Below are 16,595 nucleotides of genomic sequence, written 5' to 3' on the forward strand. Positions count from 1 at the left end.
GAGTCAACTGTCAACTTGGAAACTGAAAAAGAAAAAAAAAAAAAAAAGTGTCCTTGACCATCCATCCACAAAGATAGGGACTTCTCATTCTGCTCATACACCCACTTAGTAAATTTGCTTCCTCGCCCACTCTTAAACACAACCCAGAGACAAAGAGATAGTGTATTTTAAAAAAAGAAATCGAACACAAGCTCAGGTAATCTATTGTAATTTTTATTCACAATGAAGAAAACTCATGTCTGCTTCAGATTTCCACCTTCTCCCCGAGTGGGTTGGTTCAGTCCTGCAAGAGACACCGGTTAGTCCAGAAGTAAGAAGTTTATAAAAATCATGAAATTGACAACATACCATTTCCTTGGTTGTCAGCTCCAGCGCTCCATTGTTGAAATAGATGTCCAGGAACATAAGGTGGAATCCTTTGGTTGGGGCCTGAAGGTGGCATGGGTTTCACAAAGAATTTTAATGAATCGGTTTTAGGCTCTGCATGTGCTGCACTGGAGGAAGGGTCCTGAGGCACAGGCAGAAAATGAGGGCCAGCTGAAGAGGTAAGCAATCGCAAAGTTTCTGATTCATCACCAGGCCTTGGCATGTGGTTGACATTACCAGGTAATGGACTGGAATTACCCTTCCCCAGCCATTTGGGGAGTTGGGGTTTTTCCTGTGGAGGCCTAAAGTTTTGAGGATATTGATGTTTGCTACCCTGATTGTTTGCAACATTTGGTGCCAGGAAGTATGCATCACGACCCAGATATCCAAAAGGTGGTGGCAACTCATTGAAACCGTTAGGCTCCCTACCTGGTGGGCCATGCTGTAGCAGCAGATAATTCTTTGGTCCGCTTTCCGCTTTCCTAGTCTGTTCATGTTTGTTAGAGTCACTGGGTTTCTCATTAGATGGCTGTTCCTTGGCTGTAGGTTTATTTTGCCTCATTGCTGTATGTTGCTGTAGATTCTGGTCGATAAAAGACATGACATTGGGTCCAAAGGGATTATTCATGTCCCCAGCTGATAGCTCATCGTTTTGCCACTTTGGTGGCTGTGGGTTATGTGGATTTACTGGTTCATTACCTGGAGTTTTAGAGGGCACATTGTAGTGGGCAGGTGGTTGTCTTTGTCGTAAATTTTGTAGCTCATTTTGTGATTGATACGGGAAAGGAGGGTATAAATTAGGTACAAAATATGGGTACATTTGTTGTTCAGGATTTGAAGGCTTGCTGGGATTACTTCCAGGTACTGCAGCAGGGTTGCCATCTGGTGGCTGGGGAAATGGGTGCTTTTCATTTCCAGATGGAAGAGACTGAGGTGCAGAGGTGGAAGCTGTGATAGCTTCATTTGGCTTTTGAGAAAGGGGAGGAGAACTAAAGCCATTGCCATACCCAGAATAAGCCACTGAAGGCAGGAATGGCAGTCCTGTGTAGACTGCAGGTGCATCTTTACTGCCAGGTCCAGCAGGAACAATATGATGGAGATGTTGATGAAAAGCAATTTGTGGACAGCAATTAGAAAATCCAGGAGGGCAAAACTGAGGGCAGAACGCAGACGGCATGTATGAAGAGCCTTGTGGGACTTCTGGGGGTGTTTCACTACTAGCTGGAGTGGTGACCTGTTGTGGTTCCTGCTTTGAGGTGGCAGGGGGCAATGTTGCAGGATGGGGCCACTGTGGGAAGTAGTATGGGTTAAAGGGGTGAGGCAGCTGGCCCTGTGTAGGTTTGACAGCTGGAGGGTGTTCACTTTGGACTTGCTCATCTGTAGGAGCTTTATCACCATTTGATCCAGCACCAGGCAATGGTTGGGGATAAGGTTTATACACTTGTCCCTGAGACGTTTCAGTTGCTGCAGGCTTTGGAACATCAGCTGGCTTCTCAGCTAGTAAATGTCCAGGCTCCAACTGAGGGTAGAAAGACTGGTATACCTGGCCCTGTGGGGCCTCAGGTTGTGGTGGCTTGGGAGCAGCTGTGGGCTTTGTAGCCGGTACAGTTTCAGGCCCTGGCTGGGGGTAGAAAGGATTTGGATAGAAAGGGTTGCGGTAAAAAGGCTGGTATGCCTGGCCCTGAGGGGCTTCAGGTTGTGGTGGCTTTGGAGCCGCTGTGGGCTTTGTAGTCGGTACAGTTTCAGGCCCTGGCTGGGGGTAGAAAGGGTTTGGATAGAAAGGGTTGGGGTAAAAAGGCTGGTATACCTGGCCCTGAGGGGCTTCAGGTTGTGGTGGCTTGGGAGCAGTTGTGGGCTTAGTTTCTGTTCCAGTTTCTGGGCCATTTTCAGGCTTCGGCTGAGGGTAGAAAGACTGGTATACCTGGCCCTGAGGGGCTTCAGGTTGTGGTGGCTTTGGAGCCGCTGTGGGCTTTGTAGTTGGTACAGTTACAGGCCTTGGCTGGGGGTAGAAAGGGTTTGGATAGAAAGGGTTGGGGTAAGAAGGCTGGTATACCTGGCCCTGAGGGGCTTCAGGTTGTTGTGGCTTGGGAGCAGTTGTGGGCTTAGTTTCTGTTCCAGTTTCAGGCTTCAGCTGAGGGTAGAAAGACTGGTATGCCTGGCCCTGAGGGGCTTCAGGTTGTGATGGCTTTGGAGCCGCTGTGGGCTTTGTAGTTGGTACAGTTTCAGGCCCCGGCTGGGGGTAGAAAGGGTTTGGATAGAAAGGGTTGGGGTAAAAAGGCTGGTATACCTGGCCCTGAGGGGCTTCAGGTTGTTGTGGCTTGGGAGCAGTTGTGGGCTTAGTTTCTGTTCCAGTTTCAGGCTTCAGCTGAGGGTAGAAAGACTGGTATGCCTGGCCCTGAGGGGCTTCAGGTTGTGATGGCTTTGGAGCCGCTGTGGGCTTTGTAGTTGGTACAGTTTCAGGCCCTGGCTGGGGGTAGAAAGGGTTTGGATAGAAAGGGTTGGGGTAAAAAGGCTGGTATACCTGGCCCTGAGGGGCTTCAGGTTGTTGTGGCTTGGGAGCAGTTGTGGGCTTAGTTTCTGTTCCAGTTTCAGGCTTCAGCTGAGGGTAGAAAGACTGGTATGCCTGGCCCTGAGGGGCTTCAGGTTGTGGTGGCTTTGGAGCCGCTGTGGGCTTTGTAGTCGGTACAGTTTCAGGCCCTGGCTGGGGGTAGAAAGGGTTTGGATAGAAAGGGTTGGGGTAAGAAGGCTGGTATACCTGGCCCTGAGGGGCTTCAGGTTGTTGTGGCTTGGGAGCAGTTGTGGGCTTAGTTTCTGTTCCAGTTTCAGGCTTCAGCTGAGGGTAGAAAGACTGGTATGCCTGGCCCTGAGGGGCTTCAGGTTGTGGTGGCTTTGGAGCCGCTGTGGGCTTTGTAGTCGGTACAGTTTCAGGCCTTGGCTGGGGGTAGAAAGGGTTTGGATAGAAAGGGTTGGGGTAAAAAGGCTGGTATACCTGGCCCTGAGGGGCTTCAGGTTGTGGTGGCTTGGGAGCAGTTGTGGGCTTAGTTTCTGTTCCAGTTTCTGGGCCATTTTCAGGCTTCAGCTGAGGGTAGAAAGAATGGTATGCCTGGCCCTGAGGGGCTTCAGGTTGTGGTGGCTTGGGAGCCGCTGTGGGCTTTGTAGTCGGTACAGTTTCAGGCCCTGGCTGGGGGTAGAAAGGGTTTGGATAGAAATGGTTGGGGTAAAAAGGCTGGTATACCTGGCCCTGAGGGGCTTCAGGTTGTGGTGACTTGGGAGCAGTTGTGGGCTTTGTAGTCGGTACAGTTTCAGGCCCTGGCTGGGGGTAGAAAGGGTTTGGATAGAAAGGGTTGGGGTAAAAAGGCTGGTAAACCTGGCCCTGAGGGGGTTCAGGTTGTGGTGGCTTGGGAGCAGTTGTGGGCTTTGTAGCTGGTTCATTTTCCGGTTTTGGCTGAGGGTAGAAAGGCTGCAATGGGTTTGCCGGGTAAGGGTGAGAAGGCAAGTAAGGCGACTGAGGTTGACTGATATCTATTGGTCCCTGATTCTCTTTAGGTAGCCCAGGGTTCTGAGGAAGACCTGGCACCTGGGGAACAGCAGGATATTTCTGAGAAGTTTTTGTGCCTTCAGGTTGAGCAGAGGACAGTGATGGACAGGAAATTTTAGTTTGTCTGTCTCCAGCAAGTTCCAGGGTGTACATTCCATCCTGGAATAGAAAATGTCAATGGGTTACACCACATGTTTTAAAAAGGGGACAATTATTTTCATAGAGATGAAGCCATTTGTACAATACCTTTTTCTCCAGGCAAGGTGCATAGTGAACAGAGATAATGACACCTTCAGGATGTACAACCACACTGAATCCACATCTGGCTGAGGCTTTCATCAGTGGCTCCCAGTTACCATTCACTGTTGGTCAGAAAAAAAAAAAAAAAGAAAAAAAAAAAACACAGATATCAGGCACACTTTCTAAAAAGTCAGACAAATTCTTTTCAGGATTCCCTCTTTGAAGTTGGGAAAGCAATTCTGGAGAAAGTTAATTGTTCAGTCTCTGGGCAGCAAATGCCAACGACCTGGGAATGAGACTCAAGCAACTAAACAAAAGCACTGGATTAGGTGACCTGGGAATAACAAACTAGCCGTATTTTGGCTATTTTGGTGAGTCTTTTGAAGCAGACAATCTAAAAGCTGTTTTGATAACGCCATGTACAACTTTGATGAAATAGGGAACAAACCAATGCCCACAGTGTGCAGTGCTTTCAAGACTTATTACATCACTTGATGCACACTACATGAGTGAAGAACCAATTGATGTAGCCCATGTGACTTGTTACACCCTTGTTTGACAGTTAATGTCTACAGGGCAGTGCAACATACATGTTATACATTTGTCCATATTATATAAATTTTAAAGACATTAAATAATGACAAAATTGAAAAGAAAACAACTTACAATGTACTTTAATGGCAGAGCCGTTCCATTCAGTTTTCACAACCATCCCCTCAGCGTGGCAGGTTACCATCGGAGGGCTAGATGAAGACTGCTTACTCAAAGGGCATGACATCTTCACTGGTAACCCCAGCCAACGCAGTGGGAGAACGTAGCTGTCCTCCTGAAACCAGCAAGAAAAATGTTTCAAGTGTGCAAGTGCAGACTGATGAAGTGTCCGGTGCTTTCACAATAAAAAGTATCCCACCTCAAGAGCAACAAAGCAGCCATCATAAGGTGCAACCAAGACCAAATCTCTCCGTGTTGACCTTAAGGTGTAACCACAGCTTGAAGGCAACTTGGACAGAGGCAGAGGAGACAAGTGACTTCCTGAGAAAATTAATTCAACAAAAGGAATTTAAAAACGCATATGATGAGGGCTGTAAATAACTGACTACACAGAAAAGTGAAAATGTACCTCTGTCAACAAAGAACAGAGATCCTGGGGTAGAAGCAGCATCTTGGACTTGAAGCTTCATGGAGTCTCCAGTACATTCAACTTTGGGTTCCATTTTGAGAAGTCGTTTCAGTGCATCACCCTCTGGCTTTGACTCTGAAGATCCATCAACATGTCCTTTAGGTTGTTTGAGCTGCCCCCAACCTTTTAAAAAAAAAAAAAAAGAAATTATAAATAAGTTGACATTATGATGCCTATGTATTGTGTTGCAGTAATATCTACTGAAGTTACCAGCTAGCTCTGGTCCATCCTGGTCTAAAACTCCAGGGCCTTGAGTTCATAGTTTGAACCGCAAGCTAAATGACTAACTGACCTAACTAAGACAGCTACTGTTAGCAGCAGTTACTCAGTTGATATGTCACCTTATATTTGTTTTCTGTAGGAATATAACAGGTGCACTTTTTTATTTTTATATTGCACTTTTTAGTGTCCAAACAATGGTGCATACAGATTCAGTAACAAGCCTAGAGGCCAAACTGTGCTTAAAATAATGATTAAAAACAGAATTGGACAGAACAGGTCAGTTTTCAGATACAAATTTCAACTTTACATACCCATGTCTGCTTGGTAGTCTCTATCAACATCCAGTGAGTTCTTTGTGGCCTTGGTTCCTTTGAGTTTAACACTTTGCAGAGAGCTTTGCCCAATTAAGAGTCTTCCATGGCGCAGTTCACTTCCTTTAGCCTGACCGTGGATATGCGTTGAGTTTCTAATTAATTCATCCAATGCCTTAAGCTTTATCAGTCTTGTGCAATGGCAAGAAGCAACCAATAGAAGTCCTAAACATAATGATAAAATCTTATTGCCCCAGCTCGCTCTATACGCCATTGGAACAAAGACAAGCACTGCACATGCAGCTAGCCTCAGCAGTGTGCCACGAATGCCAAACTCTTCTGTTCTGAACGGGGAGTATTAAATGCTGAGTGGTGAGGTCTGGTCTAAAGTGGGACTTATCAAACACCTGAACACAGCAGCTATTGCCAATCATGCAATTAAGGGTGTCAATTTGTGGGCTTGAATGCCTCATCCTAGGCTGACATGTAGGCTAGGCAGTGGCACTTTAATTATGTTGAATTATGTTATTTAATTTATTATAAGGCTCGTCTTGTTAGACAGTCTTTCCAAGTTTCTTTAGCTTAATTAGCATTGACATGTGCCATACTGTGAACAACCTCATTGGGTAATATGTGGGTTTAAAGCCTCAATAAGCAGCAACCAGCTGACATTGTTCAAGTGCTAGGTAACTTTAACTCAACCTTAACTTCAAAGTAGAGTGGGCATCCTAGTAGATCCCAATTGTAATATTGTGACTTTAGGAAAATGATGTACATAACACCTACTACACTGTGCAGCCTTTAGAAAGATGAATTCTTGAGTTTGAGTGTTTTAGTTAGTGAAAACATTGTGTGGCTTTAGAAAAAAAAAAAAAAGCTTTTTGGTTTGGGAAGTTTGGGAAGATATTTTAATCATAAGAGTAAAAACTTAATTGATTGATTGTCATGCTTAAACAAGTTAAATAAAACTCTTTGTTTTCATGACTGAATAAACAAACTGACCTTATAGGGCAACACAATACTTTCTGGCTTCAAACAGTGTTCTGAGGACCTTATTCTCCTCTGAGAACAGCTCATTTATTCAGCTATAGAGAGAATAAATATTTCTGAGTTTGTATTATTACCTTGTCAGTATTGTAAATATTAAAATTCTAAGTGTGGATTTTTTCTGTACAAAACTACAAAGTGCCCCTTTAATGTTTCAAACAGAAGAAAAGTGGAAAACTGGGGTCCCCTTTTTACAGAGTTAAATGGGGTAAAACTGACCACTAGTGAAAGTAGTTTAGTCCTTTGGACTCTTTTCTTTCCATGAACATAAATAGCTAAGTTTCACTATTAGATATATTATAATATTTGAAAGCAAAATGTTTATTTCTGCTCATTTATTCTGAACCCAAGGGTTCAAAGAGCTTTCGCCTTTCACCTCTGCTTTAAAACTGTAAAAAGTCCAACAAATTATTTAATTGTCTGAAACTAGCAGGGTAGAGTTAGAGACCAGAGTCCCTTTAAAGTAATGAATTTGTCATCAGTGACAGCCCATTGAAAATGTGGTTAATTTTCCTTCAGCTTTCTAGAAAGAAACAATTTGATAGGCTCGTCATTTATGGTATTCAGTCAAGGTTAGAGAGCCTGAGTTCTTCCCCTGACACTAGAAAATGGTGGATCAAGAATGAACAACCTTTGTGTGGTGCTTTTCTGTTTGAGTGTGCATTACAACATTTAGCTGAAATCAGTTTGCATAAATAAAATAAGTTTCAAAAGGATACCTGAATTAAAACCAAAACCCTTGAGTCAGTCAGCAGGCATGTTTTTTTACTCACAAGGCAACAGACAGGAGATACTTGCTTTACCTCTGGTTGGAATAACTTTTATTTGATCTGTCTGTAAACAAGATGTCTCATCAATTCATGGCATTTGAAAAAGCAGATTTTGTGGCAGAATGAATTTCCAACTCAAAGAAAAAAAAGAGACAAAATATTGCAAACTTATTTTTCTGTTATTTAATTCTGTACATATTCCACAAAGTCTGGAGATTACTGATGCCAAAATATCCCTTAGGAAAGTGCCATTAAAAGTTACTTCTTGCCGGGGCAGCAGTTAAAAATCCAACTCGTAGTAGCAACAGATCAGATCGATTTTTATGGCACAGAATACAGTTATTCTCAGAAAATTTTCACAAGACAACTTACAAATGTTCTTATTCCAACCAACACCATTTTCAATATGTTTAGTGTACACAGCATTTTTTTCTTTTAAATATACTTCTAAGTACCGTACTATGACAATTTGTGAATACACCTTTGATGACTAAAGCACAAGGCAAATAATTCCAAGGTGTTGGAGCCCAACAGCCTGGTTGTACAGTCAAAATGCATTCATACTGTAGTAAAATGTCATTGCTGTTTCATTGGTTAATGGATATGGAGTTAGCAACAAATCAGTTAGTGATGAAAAGTTTAAGTAGTGTTGAAGTCTAAGGAAGCAGTTAAATGTTTTACAGTCATTTGAAGTTGTCTCAATGATTTACAGTCAACAGGTGATGCCAACAATCATCAATCAGAATAAGCTGAAGTAATTCTGATAATCCTCTTATATTGACAGTTGGTCCAACAGGGAGGGGGGGCATAACCTCACGTAACATGAGTGTAGTGATTTACAGAAAAATTTACAAATAGACTAACAAATGACTGAGCTGTCACAGAGGTGGAATGTCCACTGAGACTCCTGGATGTGGTGAAGTGTCATGACGATATCTTGAGACCTCAGCGATGCTGACCGGCCGCACACTACACTCAAACAACAGCCCAACACCACATCATTAACTTTTAAGACCACATTCAGGTACAACAGCAAAAGCATGTGATGGGAGTAAAAGATGTCGATGCTTGAGGGTGGCGAATTGATACACACATACAGCAGGACTTTGTCATTTCTTTAATGGAGGCTTGAAGACTTGGAGATTGGAGGCCGATGAGAAGATGGTTTTGGCTGGAATATTACGCTGGGACAGAGAGCGGATCTGTATGCTAAAGAGTGTATGCATGCAACTTTTAAATGCCCATGCTGATGAAAAAAATAAAACAAAGTCTGGCATCTTTAATAATGCTCACAAAGCATAATAACTATGCAAACTGTCACCACCATTACATGTGTACTTCCCCTTGGAACACTAGCCAGTTGCTAAGTAAATGTTGTACAAGGCGAGTCCAAATTTGTGTCACACTTTTATTACACTTTGCAATCAATTTTTTTTGCACACTTTTGGTTAATAAACATTTCAATGAACATGCCATGAGAAGTACAATGTTAAAGTGGGGAAGGTTTAAAAAAAAAAAAAAAAAAGAAGGGAAAACAAAAAGTAGTGTTGGGGGGGGTCTGAGCAAACAAAAGTGTGTATAAAAGTAGACTGGGGAGGAAGTAACATTGTATTCCATCTAATCCTGGAAGTAGTGTCAACACAATGCGGTGAGTGGGAGTGGGCTGCTAAGTTGATGGATGGGTGGAGAGGTTGCTTAATATCCAGACTTCCTCAGGTAATCAGCCATTGAATGTGCTTTCTTGTTAAGATTTCCACCATGGGTCCCCTCCTTTCCCATGGTAAAAACCAATGCTGGAGCACACAAGGAAAAAAAGAGAAATGAACAAAATTGAAGAGTCTTCCCCCCCTCTCCCCTGCAGGATGAAGGGGGGAACAAAGGTGACACAGTATCTTACCACTCTTCATTGCTATTAAAAGTTTCCGAGACATTTGACTGCTTGCAGGAGAAATCTTAACAGCAATATTTCTTTTCTCTTCTTTTTGTCCCTCAAATTTTATCTACGTGAGCTTGAAAACATTAAAACCCTGAATCCCTCAAGTATTTTGCCATTGAGTAAGCCTTCTTATTCAATCCGCCTCCATGGACCCCTTCTTTGCCCATTACAAGAACCAAAACTGGAAGAGAAGAGATAGAAAAAAGGGAAAGTTAAGAAAAGTAATAAAAAGGTAAAGGAAAGGCATTCCAAGTAAGAAGTAATGTCACCAGAAGTGTGTAGTCCAGGGATATTCAACCGTGTGCTATACAGGGCCAACAACCTGCAGGGTTTCTTTGTTAACTATAGACTGCAACAGGTGATTTAAATTAAATTGTCACAATGTGACGTCATTATGTTTTACTATCTCAATGTGACACTGATGACCACCAAATGATGAACATTAAGTCTTAAGAAATTCCAATTTATTACTCACTAGTGTTTCTTTTATAGGGAATTGCCAATGACTGAACAAGCGAGCAATTTGTGGGCCACACACAGCCTTCTTCATCATCCTTAACACATGGTTGAATATAACCACTGAAGCCACTTTATTTTTAATACAGCAATTATAATCTGCAGGAAGATCAGTGCACTTGATTGGTCAGGACAGCTCCTGCTGACCTCCGCTTTTAACAGCAAACCAGATGGAAAACACTAATGAGCTAGTGGAAATTGCAAAGAAAACAGTCGCTGTTCAAGGTGCAAAACAGGCTCAGTCTGCTAAATCAAGACAACTATTTAGATACATGCCGGGGACTAATTAAGGTGTACCCCATCTTTCATACAGGTACTATATGTAGCATTTCACTGCACCTCTCAGTGCAAATTTAATATGAAACACTTAATTCGTGCCGTTTTCACTACACTTTAAGTATGACATGCAAAGCAGGAGGATGACAGGTGGAAGTTTCTCAACAGAAAAAGGGAGCAGTGTTGGGAAAATGAAAGGAAAACAAGAGTTTGGTTTTGACTGGAATCAGTGTTTCCCACACAAAAATTTAGCAGCACGCTCAAGTATTTTTTTCCTTTACAGTCTGAAATGAGACTTACAATGGTATTTTGTTGCCAATTATCAAAAAGTCTTAGATTTCACTCAGCAGACAAATCTTAACCTGTGAGAAACACTGGAGCAATATCAAACATTGAGGACCACAAAGGCAAACAGGCTGGAGTAGGCAAACTCTTGTTTTATATATCAAGTTTACAAGTAGAGTCAGACCATTTAAACTGTGTAATATTTTAACCTCACAAGTCTGCATCTAAAAAAAATTGCCTAGCAGCATTTAACTGATTAAAAATGTATTAACTGATCAGTGATGGGTACAAAAAACAAAACTTGCTTGTAATAAAACAATAACACAAAATGCTGGTATGAGAAATGAATTTAATTTTAAAAAAACAAGTCATTTGTCATTTAAAAAAAATACAAAAACAGTCTATACAAACTGATGTTACATTTTAGCCATTTAATAGCCTACATATGTTGGTTGGATTAGGTTGGGCTAGTTGTTGAATAGCGACAGACGGGAGCTCCGCAATTAAAATAGTCATTATTTTGTGTTATCAATCTAGTTTATCAGTCAAGTAACTTGGTGTTCAATGATTATCCCGTAAAATAAATAAATATATATATATATATCCGAATATCAATTTTAAAAAATTGCGTAAATTTCTCCTTCTGAGCACTTCTAAAAAACAGCAAACTGTGGCAATTAAAGCTGAATTTACTGGAGATTTATTGGTTAGTCAAACAGAATATGCTTCAGAGATACAGCTGCAAACATTTATCATTATCAAATAATTTGCCAACTTCTTCTCAATCATCTTGTCTATACGATGAAATTAGTCATGCATGACAAACAAAAGCATCAAATAATCACATTTAAGCATATTATTGGCCAGGACAGATGTTAGAAATGTAATTAAAACAAGCCCCTGATATTAGTCTGCACTTCCATAAGTCCAAAAAACTCATGTGTGGTAGCTCTTCTAACAGAGAACATTGTGGTATATCATCCCATGATGACAGCTTACCTTTTCCAGCTTTCCCCACAGAGATATTGTATGTAGGTTCCCCTCCTTGGCTCTTTGTCCTGATGTCCATTGTCCAGTCCCCCTCATCATTGAGGCTGTCTCTGAGGACCGAACACTTCTTTGAGCCCAGAGTGAGACCGCTGGTGTAGAAGGTCTCCCTGTCCTTACCGATAAGGACATCAATTTCTTGAGACTGAAAAACACAAAACACCAGGATTGGGGCAGTGTCAGTCACATTTAATTTGCTTCTAGTTACATCACTAGCATAAAAAGGCACAATACTTACTTAGCAGATTCAGATTACTCAGTGTTTATAAGCCAATTGTGACGTTACCAATCATACTGTTGGGCGGGACACTGGGTTAGAGGATGCTGCATCAGAACCAAAGTAGCACACTTTTAGATTAGTTTATTTTAATCGGCAACAAGTTTAACTTAAGTTTAACTTTTGAGCCATAACGAAACAGTGTGCCTTGACTTTTTGGGGGAAATCAATTTCCTTTCTTGTGGACACTTGACTACCCATGATGCATCAGGAGAATCTGCCTTGTGTTACATTACTGTCTGATCCAAGGGGCTCCGCATTTGCTTTATAAAGGATCGATTAAGATCGTTATGTTTTCAACTAGAGCTGAAGATATTAATCATTTGGCATAAGATTTACTATTCAAATCAAATAGCCCTGGTCATTTATAGAGCAATAGTTGCAGCTTTTTGCTGGTTCCTGCTTCTCTTTGCCATACATGACAGTCTGAATATGTATATCCAGGCAATACAAGCCATTTTAATAAACAACATTAAACTATGTAATACTAACAATATATCACTGTTTTTAAGTAATTAATCGACAGATTAATTGATAATTTAAATGTAGATTACTTGTGGCGCTATAAAATAAAAAAAACATGAATAAAATTGAATATCAAACTAACTAAGAATTTCAGCCTGGTATTAAATAGGTAAGGGCTTTGTGAATACAAGCCGTATTAACCAAGCACAATTTCACATCCCATCCCTGCAGTAAATAGCGGAAGTATAGTGACGTCTATGTAGCGGAGTGGCTCTAGTGCTATCCCTCTCGTTGATTGAAAGAAAAAAAAAAAAAACACATTGTCATTCATTCACATTAAAAACGATAAAATATGAACATGCAGATGGACCGTTCGCCTTCTTAATTAGCAAGCTTCATATATGGCTGACCAAGCGTCCGCCACAGTTAGCCCTTTTAACCACAGGTAGCCGGTGAAGCAGCAGCTTAACGTTAGCTAATCAAAGCGGCCGTGCACACAAAAGCATGCACGTTTTCTTAAGTCAGACAGCCGTCCGCTAGCTGGGTTTAAATTAGCTTTAGCTTAATTTAGCAGCGTCTTCAATTTTCGATAAGCGCCCGTTCGCGGTGTACAGGTGCTTCGTGTCTTTGTGGTGCCTGAACGCCACAAATGAGTCGAGTCGTATCTGATCCACACGAGGTCTAATCCCGCAACGTTTCCTTAGCAGGAAATAGCCGAGAAAGGCCACCGATAAACTAGCTAGCCTGCTGAGCTAGCACGGTACCGTTAGCTTGCTAGTCATTTAGACCCTGCGAGGTTAACGGTTTCGGCGCTATTCAGTCTAGCGAGCTCTGCGTGGGTGAAACACAACAACAATGTGAAACGGAAACGCACCCTCACCCTAATTACCTCCTTTCGACTTCTTACCGTGATATTGTTGAAAGTACCACCGGCATGTGCTGCCCAAACATATTTGGCGTCCGTATACCCAACAATGGCGCTATCCTGACAGCTGCCATCGGCCATCAGGTTCTCCACGTAGCTTTGCCAAGACATGTTCAAGAAATTGATGCTATATAAAAATGCCTACAGCTTTGGAAGTACGGTTGCCAAACGAGAGACGGCCAAATCGGGAGAAACCCTGCAGACGAATCTCGAGTCTCCAATCTAACCCACACTTCGACGTTCACCAACGTCAAGGCTGGGGCAGCAAAGAAAGCCACGGCAGTGAGGCAGCGGCTGGGTGTAGTCCGTATCAGATCACTCCGCACAATGAGCTCCCCGGCGCTTTTATGGCAGCAGGCGGCGGAATAAAGAGGGACTTATCAGCTCAGCCAAGAGTCAACTGTCTGAGGGAATGCCGGGGTACACAGACAGGCAAATGGGGGTTTACTGGTTGAAACGTGTGGTTATTCATTCTTTCATTCACTGCATGTACTTTCAGGTTTAGGGACAACGACAAAGACTGTCAGGCATGTCAGTTTGTGTAGCGAGGGATAGCATGCAGGAAGCAACATGCCATGTGGATGAGGAGGATGATGGTTTCCAGAATTATCCTCTCACTTTCAAAAAAATCACCACCCAAATGTACCTGTAGGAATCCGGTTGGAAGTTACTCGTCGCCTAATAAGCCATTTCTCCTCCTAAATCTGAATGACTATCTGAGAGACACTAAATGTCACAAAAAAAATGAACATGCAGTCCTGGAGACCAGCTCAAACAACACACTTAAAGATCAGCTCACACAAAAATGAAAATTCAGACATTATCAAGGCTTCTCACCCTCATGACGATGGGAAGTCAGATGAAGTTTTGAAATCCACAAAACATTTCTGGAGCTTCGCGGCAAAACTGCAGCATTCTACTAAACAACTGAAGTAGATGGGGACTTGTTTTAAAACCGGGGAAAACAACAGAAAAGAACAGTGTTAACCAAGTCTGTGGAGCACTGAAGATCCCAAACTGATTTGAAAATACGTTATTTACGTCCTCAAGTCTATTTCAATTTGGGATCTCTGCCCAGACAGCTGTATGGAGACATTTTGTTTATTTTAGATATTTATTCAGTTTTTTTGTTTTTTTGTTTGTTTTGCGTCTTAAACAAGTTCCCATCTACTTTGGTTGTTTAGGAGAATACTGTGACGCTGTTTTGCTGCGGGTCCAGAAATGTTTTGTCGGCTACGAAAGCTGGATTTGTTGAATGTTTTTGAAGGTTGAAATTATCCTTAAATATTGTCTCAATAGCGTAACACTTGACTTTTCCTACTTTCTTAGTATGTATGAGAATTTCTTACAAATGTGATGTGAAGTGATGCTTCAGAACACCGCCACAGAAAGTTCTGCATCAGTTCTGTTTGAGGTCTAAGTGACCCAAACACAAACGTCATTTTGTAGCATAAGTTTGTATGTGAGTTTGAAACAAGATTAATTGGCCTATATACTGTGTTTGTTCTGTTATTATTATAAAACATGAAAAAAAAAATCATCTCATTAGTTGTGATAACAATGCCTTGTGCTCATCCATCTTTCTCAAATGAGCAGTCCCAGTTTGTTGCAAAGGGGTACCACTTAATGTATACACCAGTTTGCATTCAGAACCAACAGATCCACAGAGGATGCCATATCCACAGCCCTCCCCAAGTCTTCACACACAGTACATTGTGAATAAGAAAAGCTTCAACAGAATGCTCTGTGTAGCACAAAGGAACTATAAATTGCATTGCATTGCACCACCATGTGTTGTAAAGTGACGATTGAATTAACCTTCGACCTTGAATACTTTATAGATACTGGGTTTTAACAAGGCCAAAAGAAAAGAAAAAAATACTTGACAGTGTGGAAAGTTGATATTGCAATCAGTGCCATTATTTTTACAGAAAACATTCAGCACTGTGTGGCCCTAAACCACAAGGAGGTAAAGTCAATATCAACAAAACATGGGGGTAAAAAAAATCATATTTTGTCTCTTTCCATATTCCAACAACAGTGGAGTGTTGGAGAAAATTAGTGTGCTGCCCAAGTGCAATCACTAAGCCCCTCTTCATCTTGTCAAAACCAGAGATCAAACCTGTGATTTCCATGTCCTCACCTGCATGCAAGAGTATAGAATGCCTCCGATTACTTCAAAAGAGAAATGGTTGCATCATGACTTCTATTCAGATCAGATTAAGTCATAAAAACAAATGGTCATGTCACTGTAATCCCTGACCAAAGAGATTCTGCCATTAGTGAATATCTGTCATTGTGTGGCACACAAAGTGCCGCTGTTATTCTCTTCTTCTCTGAGTGACTATGACTTTGCTGGGTAAATAATAATAATGCAACCAGGACGCAACACATAAGATAAAGGCAAATTCAAATCAAAATATTTTGTTGGTAGAGCTGATGAGAGGTTAAGATTATGGATTCACTTTTACCACATGATTTCCTTCCCACACCAACACAAAGATCAAACTGATTGGCACCGATACTATCTGTTTGTGTGAAACGGTTAAATAATACCAGAAGCAGCCCTAACAGATGCGTGTTGTGACTAAGGATATGTTAAAATAAATACATTGAGAATCAATCAAATTTAGGACCTGTCACTAGAGAAAACATTTACTCTTTTTTAAAATCTGGCACAGTGTTTAAGTGTTCAATCTTTCTCAGAAATACCTCTGCAATTACTAAAAAACTCAATGCAAATAACTAACATTATAAACACGTAAAGGTAGTTTCAGGTACATGACTAACATTCGCTTAGGAAGAAGAGAAGAGACCGGCTAATTGAAGCAGAGGCTGAAGGTATTGTCATTCACATTCAGCCAATAGCAGGATGGAAATATTGCATGACTTGATGTATCCATGTGTGCAACTCAAGATGATATTTCCAATAAAGATACATTTGGACACATTTATCGTGTCGTTGGGTTGATAATTTTGAGGTCTCTTTTGTTTATGTCTGTTCTGGAGGGCAAAAATAATCAACAATAGAATAATACACTGTTTGACTTTGACTCCTGTTGCCCCCATGTTCGAAAAAAAATGCAGCGAAAGTGCCCTCGCGGATGCCCCTGTGGTAGACAAAACATGATAAAGTGATGTCTAGGCAGTGTTGTATCAAGTACCCATAAGTCATACCTGAAAAAATATAAGTA

At 41.5% G+C, this 16,595-nt stretch overlaps 2 protein-coding genes across 3 annotated transcripts; both read right to left on the reverse strand.

The window, feature by feature from the left end:
* Window positions 1-192: 192 nt before the first annotated feature.
* LOC311266755 (uncharacterized protein) lies at window positions 193-6,233 on the reverse strand. The gene is made up of 7 exons (XM_084369284.1): window positions 5,858-6,233; window positions 5,265-5,447; window positions 5,055-5,176; window positions 4,811-4,970; window positions 4,151-4,266; window positions 349-4,063; window positions 193-283 (listed from the first exon to the last, which is right to left on the reverse strand). The coding sequence occupies exons 1-7, from the start codon at window positions 6,129-6,131 to the stop codon at window positions 234-236; spliced, it is 4,620 nt and encodes a 1,539-aa protein (XP_084225410.1). The 5' UTR covers window positions 6,132-6,233; the 3' UTR covers window positions 193-233.
* A 1,475-nt stretch (window positions 6,234-7,708) lies between these two features.
* On the reverse strand, window positions 7,709-13,722 carry LOC311267008 (profilin-2-like). Of its 2 annotated transcripts, none has more exons than XM_084369793.1 (3): window positions 13,384-13,722; window positions 11,687-11,879; window positions 7,709-9,791 (listed from the first exon to the last, which is right to left on the reverse strand). In XM_084369793.1, exons 1-3 carry the CDS (start codon window positions 13,510-13,512, stop codon window positions 9,694-9,696), a joined length of 420 nt encoding a protein of 139 aa, XP_084225919.1. In that variant the 5' UTR covers window positions 13,513-13,722; the 3' UTR covers window positions 7,709-9,693. The 2 variants fall into 2 exon arrangements, with proteins under 2 accessions (XP_084225919.1, XP_084225918.1); XM_084369792.1 differs by having other exon boundaries at window positions 7,709-9,467; window positions 13,384-13,720.
* Between the last annotated feature and the right edge of the window lie 2,873 nt (window positions 13,723-16,595).

Source organism: Pagrus pagrus (genome assembly GCF_965226575.1).
Source record: "Pagrus pagrus genome assembly, chromosome: 12".
NCBI lineage: Eukaryota > Metazoa > Chordata > Actinopteri > Spariformes > Sparidae > Pagrus > Pagrus pagrus.